This window comes from Myotis lucifugus, unplaced genomic scaffold (assembly GCF_000147115.1).
Source record: "Myotis lucifugus unplaced genomic scaffold, Myoluc2.0 scaffold_0, whole genome shotgun sequence".
Lineage (NCBI taxonomy): Eukaryota > Metazoa > Chordata > Mammalia > Chiroptera > Vespertilionidae > Myotis > Myotis lucifugus.
Window position 1 is genome coordinate 62,802,042 of NW_005871048.1, and position 17,088 is coordinate 62,819,129.

The window sequence follows — 17,088 nt, forward strand, 5'->3', positions numbered from 1 at the left end:
CGCCACCCAGTGACCCTCAGGGCGCCATCCTGAGACCTGATCCAGCCGGGGCCTCAGGACAGATTCTCCAGGAGCGATGGATGCCTACTATGCACCTGCGATCGGTACAGAACCCGAAAGGTCCGCGGGGCCTGTGGGTTGGCACTGCTCAGGGCCTAAACTTAGTGAGTTTATAATTGGCAAACAAGCTGGGCTTTAGGAAAAAGCAAGACAATTTCTCTGTCAAGGGAATTATTTACAATTTTGTTCTGTGTAGCTGAGTGATTCCTTGTCTTTCAACAGAGAAGTAATAAAGAGATGTGGGAAAGAATTATGAAACAATCTCTAATTAGGAACAAAACCAGGCTGCCGTAAGTCTCAAACATGGCTGAACTGTTTTTAAATAAGATGGTAAGCAGACATAATTTAACCATTAAAGACATTACTGCTTCCCGCCTCTGTTGGGAATATGATGACTACACCTGCACAGTCAGCCGAGACGAGAACAGGCCGAGTCAGGGTGCCAGGTGCGCGGACCGTGCCCCCCAGCTTCTCCGCCTCTGGGGACCAGGCCACCCACTGCGAGACGAACATTTACCCACAGGGAACAAACGTGCTCCCTAAGAGGAAGCCTGTGCAAGGAAGACCATCTTTCTTAGGCTGTAAGAGTTCACTAAATGCCTGGCCTGCGGCAGCACATAGTAGGCGGACAGGTGGATTCAGAAGGCGCCTTGGTCCGGGTCTGACCTGGAGAATGTGAGCGGCCCTATGGGTTCTTATGCTACCGTGAAGGCCCGAGAGGAGCGACAGGGATCCTGTGTCCGAGTTAGGGATGCGACAGGCTTTCACCTAAAGCGACCTCCCATGACTGACGTTCGGGCAGAAGCACTTTCTCCCAAACGGACTTCAGAGAGGGGGACACTTCACACGTGCCCTCCAGGTGTCTCTGCGTGAGCCAAGTGTAGGAACGTGGTTGGCTACACTGAATTGTTAGGCATTCTGTCACATTTCTTACGTTATTTTTGCTCGATTTATCTGAAGAATGAACTCTTACCTTGTACACATAAATACAGTGATAGAAAAAGGCACCCACCACAGTATTTACACAAACACAGAGCCTAGATTCCATGACGATTTTTAAATCATCTTCTCTCACTTGTATTTGCTGTCTGAACCATGGGTACTGACAGCGGAGACAAGCTGAGGGCCACACTCACCAAGAGACACGCCTTATGAGGCTGTGGGATTTTCTCTTCAGAACAAACTGTTCATGACAAGGCCGGACTGTTTGGATCATTAGAAAGTGGTTGTGAACCTGCTGAATGGAGGTCTGAATACAGGGTGGAGGGCAGGGCACCCAGGGCGACTGACCTGCTTGGCACTTCGTTCAAAGACCACGTACTGCTGGCACTGGTCCAGCCGCCTCTTCCTCATGGTCCAGTAATGCAATACCCTGTTCTCCCGCTGGAAGAGTTCATTCAAGATATCTGAGAGAGCGCAGAGGAAATCATACAATCAATGAAACCTGCAGATAACTCTGGTTTGCATTTTTTCCTGATTTATAATATTTTTACTTACTTTAACAAAACAGTCAATGCCAATATATATTACGCCTTTTCTCCCTGTGTATATTATTCAACTTTATTGAATAAACTAGAGGTCCCTCGGCCTGGCCTGAGGGGATCGGGCTGAAACTGGCCTGGTGTATGGATTCATCCAGGGTGTGTTCGGCTCTTCTCACCCAGTCCCAATAGGCTAGCCCCAGCAGCAAGCTAACCTACTGGTCAGAGTGTCTGCCCTCTGATGGTCAGTGTGCATCATAGCAACTGGTCGAATGGTTGGTCGAACAAACGGTCGAATGACGGTTGGGCACTTAGCATATTAGGCTTTTATTACATAGGATTACCAATCTGTATATTTAATATTTTGTTACTAAGCTAAGATAATGAGTCAGAGCTTTAATACTGTGAAATGGACCTTAAAGTGAAGCCCGGGATAGGGTTTCCAGGCAATCTCGTCCAGCCCCTCCCCTCGCTGTCACTCGCGCCTCCGGGCTGACTCACTTTTCACTTGCTGCTCCGGGGCCTTGACGTGCGTCACCATGCCCGGCATGCTCACACTGTTCCTGTGCAGGTACTTCAGGAAGACGTCCGCATTCCTCCTGGCGAGCGTGCAAGCCTAGGCACAAGGGAGCAATGTGCTGTTGAACCGACTTATGCAGACATATTGAGTCCACAACATCAAGTGGCGCTCACACACGTCTTTACTGAAAATGTTCACCTGGCCAACGTGTGTTCATAAACGGAAGGGACCAAAATTCTGCGACCCTCAAGATGCTTTTTTGGGATACTGATGTGAGGCTGATTATTATTATTATTATTATTTTTAATATATTTTTATTGATTTCAGAGAGGAAGGGAGAGGGAGAGAGCAAAGATGAGAGAAAATCATCAAGTGGCTGACTCCTGCACGCCCCCTACTGGGGATCAAGCCCGCAACCCAGGCATGTGCCCTTGACCGGAATCGAACCTGGAACCCCTCAGTCTACAGGCCGACGCTCTATCCACTGAGCCAAGCCGGCCAGGGCATGAGGCTGATTATTAAGAAACAAAAGACTCAGGAAGAACCTTTGACACGCCACCGCCCCCCCCCCGCCCCTTTCCTGCCCAAGAGATCCAGACAGAGAAACCTGCTTCAGGAGGAGATCTGGGATGCTCCCCCCTTAGCCGAATCTGAATGGCAAACAAGAGGGCTGAGTCCCCAGCAAGGACCTGCCTGCCAGGTTATTCTGCTCTTCCTCAACTTCCTACACATCGCCCATTCTCACTTCTGAAAGCTAATACCCCATTCCCCCCTCTTGGTCCTCTGTCCAAAAATGTCTATCTCTCCAACGATGCCTCACTCGCTTTGAAATTTTCATGGATTTTATCCTGCCTATGTGAATTCCCCATGCACACATATTAAATTTTTATTTCCCCCTGTTAATCTGTCTCTGTTAATTTGGTTATGAGCCCAGCCAGAAATACTTAGAAGATGGCAGAAAAAGTATTATTACTTGTTTTAGCCCCCACAAAACCAAATAAGTAATTTAATTAATGTATTAAAAAACAAGAGTGCCATGGCCGGCTTTGCTCAGTGGTTAGAACGTCGGCCCACAGACCAAAGGGTCGCAGGTTCAATTCCCTGTCAAGGGCACATACCTCAGTTGCAGATTCAATCCCCAGCTTGGGTTGGAGCATGAGCGGGAGGCAACCAATCGATGTGTCTCTTTCACATCAATGTTTCTTTCTCTCTCTGACTGTCTCTCTCTCTTTCTCTCTCCCCCCTCCTCCCTCCCTTCCAATCTGTCTAAAAATCAATGGAAAAAATATCCTCCGGTGAGGAATAAAAAAGAAGAAAAAAAGAGTTAAGTAAGGGGAAAAGAATATAAATATAAAATCAAAGCAGTTAAGAAAAACCCCCACATTAATTATATTTGAAGAGGAAATATCTTGCACAGTTCCTGTCCCAAATCTGGAATTAAATGGTACTGAGACCACAATCTGGGCGTGAGGAGTGCACAACATCATTGGGCTGGTCATTGTGTCTAGGTCTTTCCTGGAGATGGGAGCTAGCACAATTTTTTTAAAATTAAGAAATATACCATGAGTCTCTACTGAGAGTCTAAAGTAAGCTGTCATACCAAATACCAAGGAAGCTGCTGAAACTGCTGGAGTCACGTTCAAAGGACATCTGCACCACCTGGCCTGAAGGGGCTCCCCCTAGGGGACAACTTGAATATAAAAACATAAATGACTCCAATGAATTGAAGCATACCAGATACATTACAATCCATGATGATGGTAAAAAAAAGTAACAAAACAACAAGAAAAAACAAATTAAGTGTATGTAGAACCTGCTAAGGGAACAGCTCATTATTCTGAAAATGGCAAGCAAAGGGAAAGAGTCAAGCATTTACCATGCCTTCTCTGCACGGACTCTATTTTAGATTAACAAAATAGCTCAGGGGTACTTACTAATTCTAGCTAATTGAGGAGAAGGAATGACAGAATACCACTGTTCTGCAACTGCTAATGAGCAATATTACCACTGGAACTAAACCCACGAGGTGAGAGGCTGGTGGGGAAGAGCAGAATGAATGAGCTGGAAGCACCGTGTTTGAAGCACTGACAAATTCTCATATTGCAGAGACAGGAAGAAGTGGACCTTATGTGGCTCCTGATGTAACACATGGGAAATGCAAGCACCACCCACTGGGTGTGCCAAGCACACCCACGCATGCACACACTCACACTTGAAGCTGACCAGGGCTCTCAACATAACTAACAGAAATTCAGAGCATCCAGGATGGTGCTAAATGACTCCACAGGACACAATGACCAAATCTGGAAAGCGGGAAACACCACAGTATGAATAACTTATTTCTTCAATTAATAACTGGTAATGAAAGGAAGGGTGGTATTTATATGAAGAGACATACAAATCAAACCAATATTTGGACTTGTTTGGATCTTAATGAAAAGGTATTTGTGAGACAATCAGAGAAATTTGAATGCTTTGATTCTACATGAAATAAGTTACCATTAATTTTTAAGATTTGATCATGGTATTGTGGTTGTTTTAGAAAAGTACAATTTAATGTGTCGATACTTACTAAACTATTTGCAGATAAAATGATGTAATATCTGGAATTAAAACAATCCAGTGAAGATGGGCACTGCCCATAGGCTGATAATCACTGAACCTGGGTGAGATGCATACGATTCGTTCTTTATTTTGTACACATCTTTAAACTTAGACCACAAAATGTTTAAAGACATCCAATGCAAAAACACTACAGAATTCTAGTGAACAAAGGAATCTGAACAGGCCTCTGTTTTATCATTTCACCTAAATATCTTTGTTAATTAATATAATTAAGTAGACCAAGATGGTGGCATAGGTAATCACCTATACTTGCTGCCTCTCGCAACCACATCAAAATTACAACTAAACGGCAGAACAACTACCACCCAGAACCACAGGAAAGCTGGCTGAGTGGAAGTTCCACAACTAGAGAGGTGAAGAAAGCGCATTGAGACCGGTAAGAGGTGTGGAGGCACAGAAAGTGCTGGCACCTGGATGTGCTGTTCTTTAAACCGGGAGGGAGATACCATCTCCTGCTTGCTCTGAACTCCAGTTCTGGGCGAGATTCTGGGGGACCCAGACTCATACGGGGAGAAACTGGACTGTCCGGCATTGGGACAGGTACGTGAGGGCAGCTTACTCTTAGAGGTGCTTGCAGCAATCATTGTTCCTGCACAGGTGCACGGGACACGGAGAACCAGGGACTTCTCTGGTTCAGGGAAGCCATTGCTGTTTGCTCCACCCTGGTGATTCCCAGAGACCCCACCCCATCCAAGCTGTGCGCATTGGCTTTTGCATATGAATGGCCTGTCCTTTCGCCTAAAACAAACTGCAGCTGGGTCAGAGAGCCCCAGAGATTCCAAAAGAAGGCCTACTACCTGGCAGCAGCAGCAGCCTTACTTCACAGCTGGGCCTCGTCTGGGCACTTCCAAACCCCATACAAAGAGGAGGAATCTGCAGATGTCTCTGTAGCTCCTGCTGGGTGGCCCCAGACAGTGGCTGACCTTGCACTTCCTTGGAGATGATAACGGATTACAACTTTTCACATCCATAAGAGACACACTCAAGGGGCAGACTCAGTGAGCACCAAAGCCCTACTGAATCAAGTCCTGCCCCATAAGGGTGTCTCCTGCGCAACAGATCTTCCAGTGTAGACAAAGCTGCTCACCACAGCCTATTGGTCTGGAGGTCAATTCCTCCCAGTGATACCAACAGCAATCAAGGATTAACTACAACAAGACTGTGCAAACATCCCACAAAGGGGTGCACCAAGAGCATCCACCTCAGGTGACTGGGGAGGCTGAGCCACTGGGCCCTATAGGACACCAACCACACAAGGCCACACTATCAACTCAAGGAGACTTAGCAGCTACCCAGTACATAGAAACAAACACAGGGAAGCAGCCAAAATGCGAAGACAAAGAAACAAGTCACAAATGAAAGAAATGGATGAAAGCAAAATACTGGATATAGAGTTCAAAACTACGGTTATAAGGTTACTCAAGAATCTTCTAGAAACCTCTGAGAAATTTAGTGAGACCCTCAAGGATATGAAAAGGACCAATCAGAAATTAAGCATACACTGACTGAAATAAAGAATAACATACAGAGATCCAACAGCAGACGAGAGGATCCCAAGAATCAAGTCAAAGATTTGAAATGCGAAGAAGCAAAAAACACCCAACTGGAAAAGCAAAAAGAAAAAAGAATCCAAAAATATGAAGACAGTGTAAGGAGCCTCTGGGACAGCTTCAAGCGTACCAATATCCGAATTATGGGGGTACCAGAAGAAGAGAGAGAGCAAGAAATTGAAAACATATTTGAAGAAATATTAACAGAAAACTTCCCCTAACTGGTGAAAGAAATAGACTTACAAGTCCAGGAAGTGCAGAGAACCCCAAACAAGAGGAATCTAAAGAGGACCATACCAAGACACATCATAATTAAAATGCCAAGGGCAAAAGACAAAGAGAGAATCTTAAAAGCAGCAAGAGAAAAACAGCTAGTTACCTACAAGGGAGTACCCATACGACTGTCAGCTGATTTCTCAACAGAAACTATGAGGCCAGAAGGGCGTGGCAAGAAATATTCAAAGTGATGAATAGCAAGAACCTACAACCGAGATTACACTACCCAGCAAAGCTATCATTCAGAATTGATGGTCAGATAAAGAGCTTCACAGACAAGAAAAAGTTAAAGGAGTTCATCACCACCAAACCAGTATTATATGAAATGTTGAAGGGTATTCTCTAAGAAGAGGAAGAAAAAGGTAAAGATAAAAATTATAAACAACAAAGTGACAACAAATACATATCTATCAACAAGTGAATCTAAAAATCAAGTGAATAAAAAATCTGAAGAACAGAATAAACTGGTCAATATAATAGAATCAGGGGCATAGAAAGGGAGTGGACTGACAATTCTCGGGGGGGAAGGGGGTTGGGGGGTACAGGAAGAGATTGGACAAAGATCTTATACCTGTGGACGAGGACAATGTGGGGGTGGTAAGGGCATGGGGTGGGGTGGAAACGGGGTGAAGGGGAGCTATGGGGGGGGGGAAAGGAACAACTGTAATAATCTGAACAATAAATATTCAAAAAATGATATAATTAAGTAGCATTCAATTTTGTTTTATACTAACTGGAGTCCAGAGAAGGGGAGGTAAATTATAATTCAACTCAAAACATCTAACAGGGCTGGCATTTCATAAACTTAAACAGCAGCGACAAGCAGGCACGCAGGCTCTCAGGTCCTGTTTGAAATAGTTACAATTAGTGACTGGGGCGGCTACAACTGTCTCCCACCGATTTGCTTAAATAGAAAGGCAGGTGGAAGCTCAAAGTAAGTACACCAGATAAGAATTTTCAGTTACAATTTCTCTCCCAAACGAAACAAAAACTCTCCCTGTCAGGATAGTCCATCACCTTCAGAAACGAAACAAATTATTAAACATAACAGGAAATAGTGTCAGAGGAGTCAGAATGCTGATGCAATGAGAACAACTAAACTAAATAAAGCAACAAGGAAAAGTAAACACCACCCCTATTTCCAACAGGTCTGAGTGGCAAAAAGAACCTCAGAAAATCTGGTCCAAGAGTGAAAGAATGCAATGTGGAAACAGTCAATCAGTGTTGCTAAACACTGTGGCCACTGTTTCAAGTTTAATTGTTCTGAAGCACATAAATGACTCTGGTATGGATATAAGACAGCGTAAATAACAAAAACCTTTTTAAGATTATCTCTGAACAGCGGACTTATTGACGATGGGATGCTGCCCCGATCACTTTCCCACGAGGTGGAAGTGATGACCCAGCCTGGCCTGCAGGGTCTCTGCGGGTCTCTGACCATAGTCCCACCTCAGGGCCGTCCTCAGGTGACCCTGCTGGATCTGTGTACACTGCTCAGCGAGGCAGCGGCCCCCCAGGAAGCGCTCGTACCTTCAGGAACGCTTCCTTTTGTTCAAGGTGCTTGCTGATCATCGGGGTGACGTGGTCCGTCTCGGAATTGGGGCCCAGTTTGTCGGCTCCTCCACACCAGTCCTCTTCTCTCTTGTACTCCTGCTCCAGGCTCTCGAGGACACTGCAGACCTGCGGGCAGGAGGCAGTTCCAGCTCAGAGGGACCCCAGCACCCGGGGGCACGGGCTGGCATCTGTGGGGAGCATTTCCAAAGCGTCCCGAGGACCAAACCACTGGAAGGAACCACGGCTCCACCTAACACGAGGATTGCCCATGCAGGCCTTTCTGAACAGGGACACAACAAAAGCTGGGTTTCCTGTCTCCCTCAGACATGTTTCAGGCCGTATACTTAAGTGATCGGAAAGGGGTGCTTCTTAGCCACTTCCCAGCCAATTACGCTTTGATGCTGACGGTGAGCACAAGTGGTGTCACGTCTAAGAATGCTTCTCTTCTCTGCTGGACTTGGAATGAGCTGGCTCAATGATGACTGACAAGTTAATGATTGAGTTGTCCAATCAAATCGAGCTCAAAATAACCTGCCAGTCGGGAGGGAGCTGAGGGCCTGGGCCCCCTCCCTACCTGCTCCGAGGTTTTGTAGAAGGCGACGGACGCGTTCACGAGCTTCAGGCGGTCTTCCATCTTGAGCATGAGCTGCTGCCAGTGCGAGGCCACCTTCTCGGCGCAGTCCCGGATCATGTCCATGTCGTAGTGGTTGGCCTGCAGCATGGCCTCTGCCTTCTGCTGCACCTGCAGCGCGCTCTGGTGTGTTTTCTAAGGGAGGAAAGGGAGAGTGCACTTAACAGGGGCGCCACGCACTTACTGGAAAGGCACTGGGAACGCCACGGCCTTCCGTGCCCCTTGCTTTTATAGAAACCGCCTCAGCTAATGCTCATTAGGACACTTCTAAAAACAGCAGATAGTTTAGTTAAAAAAATGTTTTCATGCCTAGCAACAACTGCTTCTATTTAAATGAGCTAATGAAGGATGAAATGCATTAAAACTTTCCAGGCCTCTGTGGTGGGGTCTTGGCCTGAGAAGGAGCAGGAGAAACCTTTAACAGCCAACATTCTAGAAAAGCTGCTGAAATAGTCCAAGTGTATTATTCCTATTGATCCTTCTTATAATAGCAGCTACAGGCAAAGGAACAAGTGGGGAAAAGGTGGCCACAGTGAAGGCTTTTTATTTTCATTTTCAACTTTAACTTTGGACGAGAGTAAAATGTTCTCAGGAACTATTAATTTACAAAAAAAGAAAGAAAAGAACAGCTAAGGCTGAACCAACGGTTTTCCCTGGAGGTCCACTGACAATGTCATTACTGGGAATCACTGGCACAGTGTACAATTTTCAAAAGATGCCCGGAGTCTGGGCTTCCAGAGTGTTAATGTGTGTCCACTGGCACTGAGTAGTTGAAAATAAACCAATCTAAGGCACAAATTAATGGCGATCTCTGTGGCTCCTTCTCTGGCTGACAATATGTATGTAAAGAGAGCAGAAAACAAGTTCTCTGTAAACAAATGCTCTTTCACCGTTGGCTTTACCTTGAGACCACTGGTCACAATTGTAACTGCCCCTCAAACCTAAAAGTAATTATCTACCTTCTTTGAGGGTGAACTTGGGCAGGCCTGAAACGGCCCGAGCCGTTCTGCTAACGTCCTGGGTGGCACTGACACTCAAGACCGGAGACAATGGGTGAGTAACGCCCTTCCCCAGGGCGCAGGGGTTTGTGGACAGCACTGGGTCACCCACCGGCAACAGTGAAGCGTGATTTGTGCCTGGTCTTGGTGAGCCGCCCAGAGTGCTTTATTTGCTGAGGTTGCTTATATAGCAGGAATGTGCCCATGAGACCAGCAAAATATAAAATGCCTGAGCCGAGATGCCAACTCGGGGTACCTAGTGCCAGGCATTCCTGACCCAGAAGGTCCACCTCAGCAGGACCCCGGGCTCCCCTGGCCTTGGGGACCCTCTGCCGTGAGGCTGCCGGGCTAGCATGCACAGCCTCGCTCCTCCGCAGGGCCAGGCTGAGGCCTTCTCCTGTGACACCCTGTAGGCTTGTAAGCATTGCCGTTTGGGGTTCCGTGGAACCCCATTTTGGCTTCCAGGGTCAGTGCCACGTGAGGGACAAAGAAGGCCTGCCTCCCGGGGGAAAGACCCGTTCGAGGCGGCCAGCGCCCTACCTCGATGGCGTGCTGGAACTGCTCGTGCTCCCGCTGCAGCTGCTCCGCCTCCTGCAGCGAGCTGGCCGTGATGAGCCCGGCGTTCAGCATCGACTCGCCATTGCGGATCCAGCCCAGCACCTGAAATGGTACACAGGTCATCCAAGCGCGGTCCTTCCCGGGGCAGCCCGTGGACTAGCAGTGACGCGATCTAAGCAGCAAGGTGGCCGAGCTGCTCACATCAGCCACATGGAGCTGGTTTCCTTATGACCCTACTGCCCACAGCCTGAGACCGGTCGGGAGTGTGCGACCGTAAGTGCTGCACTGTTAATGGATGCGGTTATTTTTAGTTGCTAAAGGGAGCTGAAAGGGTAGAGGGTCCAGGGGATGGTTATTAGTCCACAGGCCAAAACAGGTTGGGGACCACATATCCCAAAACCAACGGCCACAAAGAATTCTCTGCTAATAAAAAAAAATATATATTTTTTTCATTCTTTCAGTCCTAATGAAAATGCAAACTTGGCAAACTGCTTGGTAAGGGAACTGTTTCATCCCAGTAATAAATTTTCCATTTTAGCATCAGTATTAAGTGGCACAATAACTGAAGTGTGAACAAAGCTGTACTCTATGCTCAGAGGCAAACCAGGAGATCCTCAACCTCACACACGAAGAGAAGTCGCCTCTGACAGCCGAAGCCAGCGGCTGCGGAAGTCACTCCGGGTAGTTATTTGTGGCAGAGACAGCTCATTCCTAATACCTATTTTCCTTGTCTCCTTTACTCAGAAAACCCCAACTTTTGGGGACCGCTTAAAATAAAACCACCTCTTAGCCACAGCTCGGGTACAGCTATGACATAATCCTAGCCACTGAGATCAAAGCAGTCGCCTCTGGGGGATTTTGTGAAAATATTTTTCTGGTACATGTTTTGCCTTTTTCTTGTTACGTTTTCCCTTCCTGATGCCTGGACTGTGGAGGTGATGGTTGGGGCTACAACACCGTTTGGACCATGAGCAAAGGGCCACCTACCATCAAGATCTCAGCTAATACACCACGGGCCACCTTCTGACTCGTTACGTGGTTTTGGACTCTGTTACTCGTTAGGCAAATGCAGTTCCTAAAGAATATGTCAGTCTATCCCTATATTTTTTAGGTGAATTGTCCTATGTTTGGCAAGAAGAAGAACTTCATTAACTGGTCTTTAAAAGGCAGCTCACATACTTTATCTCATTACAACAGGTGCTCTTTTAAAGACTTCTGTTTAATAACATGTCTGCTTTAATGCGAGTGCTGCCCACTTGTGCACCACACCTCGCTCCTGGTCTAGAGCAGGGGTGGGGAACCTTTTTTCTGCCAAGGGCCATTTGGAGATTGGTAACATCATTTGTGGGCCATACAATTTTGTCAACTTAAAATGTGGCCTCTATATTTGGTCAAACATTTAATTAACTCACCCCTAATGCCTTGGCAGGAACAGACCAAATGATTTCGTGGGCCTTATACGGCTCGTGGGCTGGACACTCCCCACCCTGGTTTAGAGGCACCTTAAATCCCCTGGGATCAAACTAACACGTGCTCTTCTGTGCATCTACCAGCAAGCTGTACTGTCCCAGCATCAAGCCAGTATCCCTGCTCATGAGATAAACGCCACCTACAGGCTGAATATATGTATGCATGGAATCCCGCTGGCGCTGAGCAGAGTGCAATCTCTTCCAAATGTCCCACTTTATTTTGCCATGTATCCAGGATGTGGCCGTGTAGACGATACAAGAGAACTCGAGCCATACACAGCTGTGGTCCAGTCCAGACTCATAACAGTGTATTTGGCAGTAAAACCACATGGTCATTTAGACCAGGAAGCAAAGCATATAGGGTTTTAAGCAAGAGCATAGCAATAATAAAACGAGCAACATAGATGTTCCTCTCGAAGCCTTTCCCACCACAGCGCGAACACACAGCTGTCCAGGCAGTGGCTCAGTTTCTACGCTCGATGTGGCTGCATTAGGGTGGGTGTTAGGTTATGCACCAGGACAGCCGTGCTCTGACCAGGGCCAACCGTTCCCAAGGTGTCCAGGTCCGAATTACAGGCCCCCTCCACGTGCCTGTCCCTGGCTCTGGGCCAGCACGTGCTTACCTGCTTCACCTCCGCCTGCAGGTGGCGCAGCTGCACACACTGCTCCAGGTGCTTCCGATGCTGCTCTGCGGCCAAGTCCAGCTCCTGCTGCTTTTCGTGAAGAAACTCCAACAAGTCCTGGACACGCGTAGCCATGTCCACGTCTCTATCGCAAAGCAGCTCCACGCCTGCGGGCACCAGAGGGAGACCCTAGAATTCAACTCGCATTTCAATTTGTTCTTAAGGTTGCACGCTGGTCTGTCTGTGTGTCACCTCCCAGCTGGGGCCGGGCTGTCACGCTGAAGGCCACGTGCAGGCAGGGCCCAGCGCAGGGCGGTGTGACACCTGCCTGGCAGCGTGTGAGGAGTCCCAGAGAACGTATCTGACGTGTTAAAGCCAAAGTAATAATGTCCCGCCCACCACACCGAGCCCGTCTCCTGTCCGTCTACTTCTCCTACAATAACCACGAAAATGTGGCATCCTTTATAAATGAGAACTTTGGCTTGTTTTTGTTGTTACCTGCTGTACATCTAGTTTACATTTCAGGAAGCATTTAAGAGCATGATTTGTGTAAAATGAGTAATGGCATATTTAGCTTGTTACTAAGTTTCTTAACACCATAGCCTTCTCTCTACATTTTTGAGCCCATAGTGCCATCTGCTGGTAAAGTATAAATTTTAAAAAAAATAAAGAATGGGAAAATATTTTCTAGGGATTTACATTTCACTCAGAGAGCTACAACAGATTATTTACAAAATTAAAGTTCATGCTACTTATAATAACATCTAAGAATATTACAGGTAACCGCACTGACCGTAATGTTAAATGTGATCATATTATGTGTGTGTAGGGGGCGGTGGGAGGGAAGCAGAATGTTTTCTTTTAAGGAGCATCTATAACATCTATACCAGTGGTCGGCAAAACCATGGCTCGCGAGCCCCATGCGGCTCTTTGGCCCCTTGAGTGTGGCTCTTCCACAAAATACGTGCGGGCGCGCATGTACAGTGCGAAGTTGACTTAAAACTTTAAGTAAAGTTTATTAAGTTAATTTTAGAGAACGTTGTGGAGTGAAAGAAGATGTAGTGTCGAGGATTGAGAAAGGTATGTTGAGATGGTTTGGACATATAGAGAGGATGAACGAAAGGAGATAGACAAAACAAGTATACAAGACGAGTGTGGATGGGAGAGTTGGAAGGGGTCGACCTCAGCAAATGTACCTCAATCAGATTGAGGACGTTTTTAGCAAAGGCCAACTTAGGAGTACCCTAATTAAGTTAATAACAATGTACCTACCTATATAGTTTAAGTTAAAAAAATTTGGCTCTGTTGACTAATGAGTTTGCCGACCACTGATCTATACTATAGGATGGTAGCAGAATGTATTCTTTTAAGGAGCATCTATAACATCTATACCATAGGGGCGCCCTGAACCCTGCAGGCATCACACTGCGATAACCTGGACGAGCTCCCACAGGGACCTGAGGAGCCACCGAGGACGCAGAGGGAGCGCACTCCTTACCAGAGGCCTGCACTTCATTGACGTACTGCAGGAGGTCCTGCCCCTGGTGGATGACATCGAAGGTCAGGTTGTTCATGGTCAGGGCTTTGTCCGCGTGGTGCTGGAGGCGCTGTTCCGCTATTGTGAGGTCTTCCGTGTCAAAGTCATTCATTTGCTGAGAAAGCTCATCGTTCCAAGACTCAAGGTCTGAGATGATCTGACAGAGGAAAGTCCTTCTTTAGGATCAAGACTTAAAAATAAGAATCTGTTGCAATAGCTTCTGTGCCCGGTAAGGACGGAAGGGACTCATGGGATCGTGTCAGAAGGACACAAAGGCCAACTGAGCTCCCACTGTTCAATGATGGGACAATTAGACACTAAACAAATACAAAAATGACCACCATTGAATAGCATATATAAAATATACAAAAATCCATGAATTCCTAGTGATGTTTTTAAAGAAAAAACTCTTTGGTTCCGATTAGAGGTAGTCAGGGAATTAATCTTTATCCTAAAAACTATGAACTACAGAAGAACACTATGTAAGCATATAATGGTGAAGGAAAATTCCCCTTTCTGGATAAATCTAGCTATTAAACATAGAAAGCATAATAAAATCAGAACATTTTATTCTAATTATTGTTTAGAGTCTAGTAAACTGGGTAATGATCACCACTGCATAGTAAGCCATGAGGAAGGCTGATGGGGAACGAACACTAGAAGGATCAGGCTGCCGCCTCCTGAGCCCACAGACCCACCGTAGCTTCCCCGAAGGCGGCTGGACGGACAGCCCTCCGACAGGAGGAGCTGTGATGTGCCACCCGTGCAGCATTCTCGCACAGAAACAGACCCCGATTCCAATGAGGTCTTCACCTCTAACTGCTGTGTGTACAGGAAATGCCGGGGAAAGAAAAACAGGTGAACAACTCGGAAGAAATCAAGTGAGCAAAGGCAGAAGGTGGGACCTGACCACTGATGAAGCTATCTCGACAAGTGGTGGTGTGGAGGGAGGGAGGGCGGACGGAGAGACCACCGTAGATGAACAGACGGAGCGGCCAGGGCAGGAGCAGACCCCGCGCAGCCCTAACTGAGGTGCTGCAGCCTCTGAACAGCCGGGCCTGAGAAGACAACCAGGGGTGACTGCTAGACTGCTGAGGTGTTCAGTGAGTTGTGCTCATGGAAGAAAATGGCCTCGTTTCTTAGGGAAGTCGGCAGGGGTGAAATGACACGCCGACAACATTTTTCTCTAAAATGCTACGGCACAACAAAAACAAAAAAGGGACTGAAGCAAGGAGGGCTGTGCTGTCCTCACCACCTTGGTGTAAACCGTTCATTATATACTCTTTAAAAATTAAGAGTAAAATGGTAACATCCAGAAGGGAGGAAAAGCCTTCTTGTGGAAGAGTATCATATGATACACTTTAATGGAAACACATCTCCCATCGATCCTATTCCTTTCTCCGCATGAGCAGTGAGTGAATTAGTGTGAAAATCCGTGAACGGGAGAGTGTGCACAGACTCCGGCTAGGAGATGGGAAGTAATAAGGAACTACGGCTTCCCCAAACTCCTTGCACAAGTCTTCTCAGTTTATTCTTTTATTACAGAGGCCATATACAACATGCATATTATATTAACCTATTAAGTTATGCTTATTAAAAATCAACAAATTTAAACAATGGCAAGTTAGACATAAACCAAAAAGCCACTGGGGGAAAATATTGTTAAAAAGGGAAAAATTGACCATATCTTTAACCTTTATCTCAACTGTAAGGGGATTCTTTCTTAATGTTTATTTGTTTCCTGGCGCTGAGGGAGAAGCCACGGTGTGTGGTGAGAGACAGACGCGGGAATGGTCTCACGGAGGAGACACCATCAGGCTCGGACGGCATCAAGCAACGGGCAATAAACACGGATCAGTGTGCTCAGACCAGCAGGATTTGAAAACACTCGCTTGGCATAAAGAACCCTGGCATGGCCGTGATCTAGGGTCATCAGGAAAATCCCGCCCACGGTTTAGCATTCTAGCTGGTCAACCATCCGAGCCAAGAAAAGAAATCTGTGCCAAAAACAAAGCTGATGAAAGCGGAAGTCATTTTTTAATATTAATTCTTTGGAGAAATAGCTTTGAAACAACTTTTTTAAGTATATCGCAGAATTTTTATTAAGTCTAAATTTTCTTCCTAAACACATATATGGTTTAGTTATGACTGTTTCCCGTACCTAACCCGTCACAGGATGCTACAGTAATTATTTTGTTTTTCAAGCAATAGAGCAGATTTCACTGGTATACCCGGAAGCTGAAATCGCAGTAGGCTAAGGCAGAGAAAATCTCCATCCACTTTTCAGAGATGGAAATGCTACTCCAACTGGAATACAGAGATGTAGGGGATGTAAAAAAATCAACCAAGTAACAGATGAATTTCCACCACCAACATAACTGCATGCTTCCTATGGGTAGTCAGATGAGGCATTTTCCCAGTAAGAGAGAAAATCCCAGCTGAAACCTAAACTGCTCAGATCTTCATGTTTCAGGGTCATTCGAGAGAAAAAAGGTTCCAAGGGCCTGACGTGCTAAAAGATTTTACACAGTATCCTAGCGCCCTGTGAACGCACTGCAGGCTCCGTTTCCTGGGCTCAGGCATCACCTGCCTGGCCTGGCAGCCTGGCCTTCCTTACTGGGCCACGCGGAACTCCCGGCTTTAGTGTGGGGAAGTCGTCTGGCGTTCCTGACCTCCATTTAAAACACTGGTTCAATGAGAACAGAAATACAATGAATTATTTCCCCCTTTAAAGACCATTAATACAAGTGAAGCCAATTTCCCCCCCAAATAGCCAAGGTCCTGGAAGGAGAAACTTCAAATAAAGCTTCTGACTGCTTTGCGTTGCTTTAACTGAAACTATTTAATCAGCAGCCACATTTACCAAAGCAGTTCCTCTAAAGCAGAGGTCAGAGAGGAAAGCAGGCTGCCTGCGGGGTCCTGCTCCCACAGGCTGCAGGCTGGCGGGGCGGGGCCTGACCGCTGAGGCCAGAGCCTTTCTCCACGTGGCTCCAAACCACGTGGCTCTGAGTGGATTTAAGTGTCAAGACTCAGAGAGCAGGTTGTTGTTGTTTTTTCAGGGACGTGTGAGGGTTCAATACCTTTCTTGTCATTAAAAGATGATGATAATGAACACAGCCAAGGAGGTTGTCCTTTTATGAAACCATTGATGGAAGTTTACACAAGCAGCCAACCAACGGGCCTCACAGAAGGCCTGCCCAGGGCGG

At 46.6% G+C, this 17,088-nt stretch overlaps 1 protein-coding gene across 1 annotated transcript in view; it reads right to left on the reverse strand.

Moving 5' to 3' along the window:
• TRIO (trio Rho guanine nucleotide exchange factor) overlaps positions 1 to 17,088 on the reverse strand; it is a 198,986-nt gene that overhangs the window by 111,308 nt on the left and 70,590 nt on the right. Inside the window, 7 exon segments of the mRNA XM_023752278.1 lie at positions 1,351 to 1,466; positions 2,043 to 2,157; positions 8,043 to 8,192; positions 8,641 to 8,832; positions 10,236 to 10,355; positions 12,346 to 12,512; positions 13,844 to 14,039. Of these exon segments, the coding sequence (XP_023608046.1) occupies positions 1,351 to 1,466; positions 2,043 to 2,157; positions 8,043 to 8,192; positions 8,641 to 8,832; positions 10,236 to 10,355; positions 12,346 to 12,512; positions 13,844 to 14,039 (1,056 nt within the window).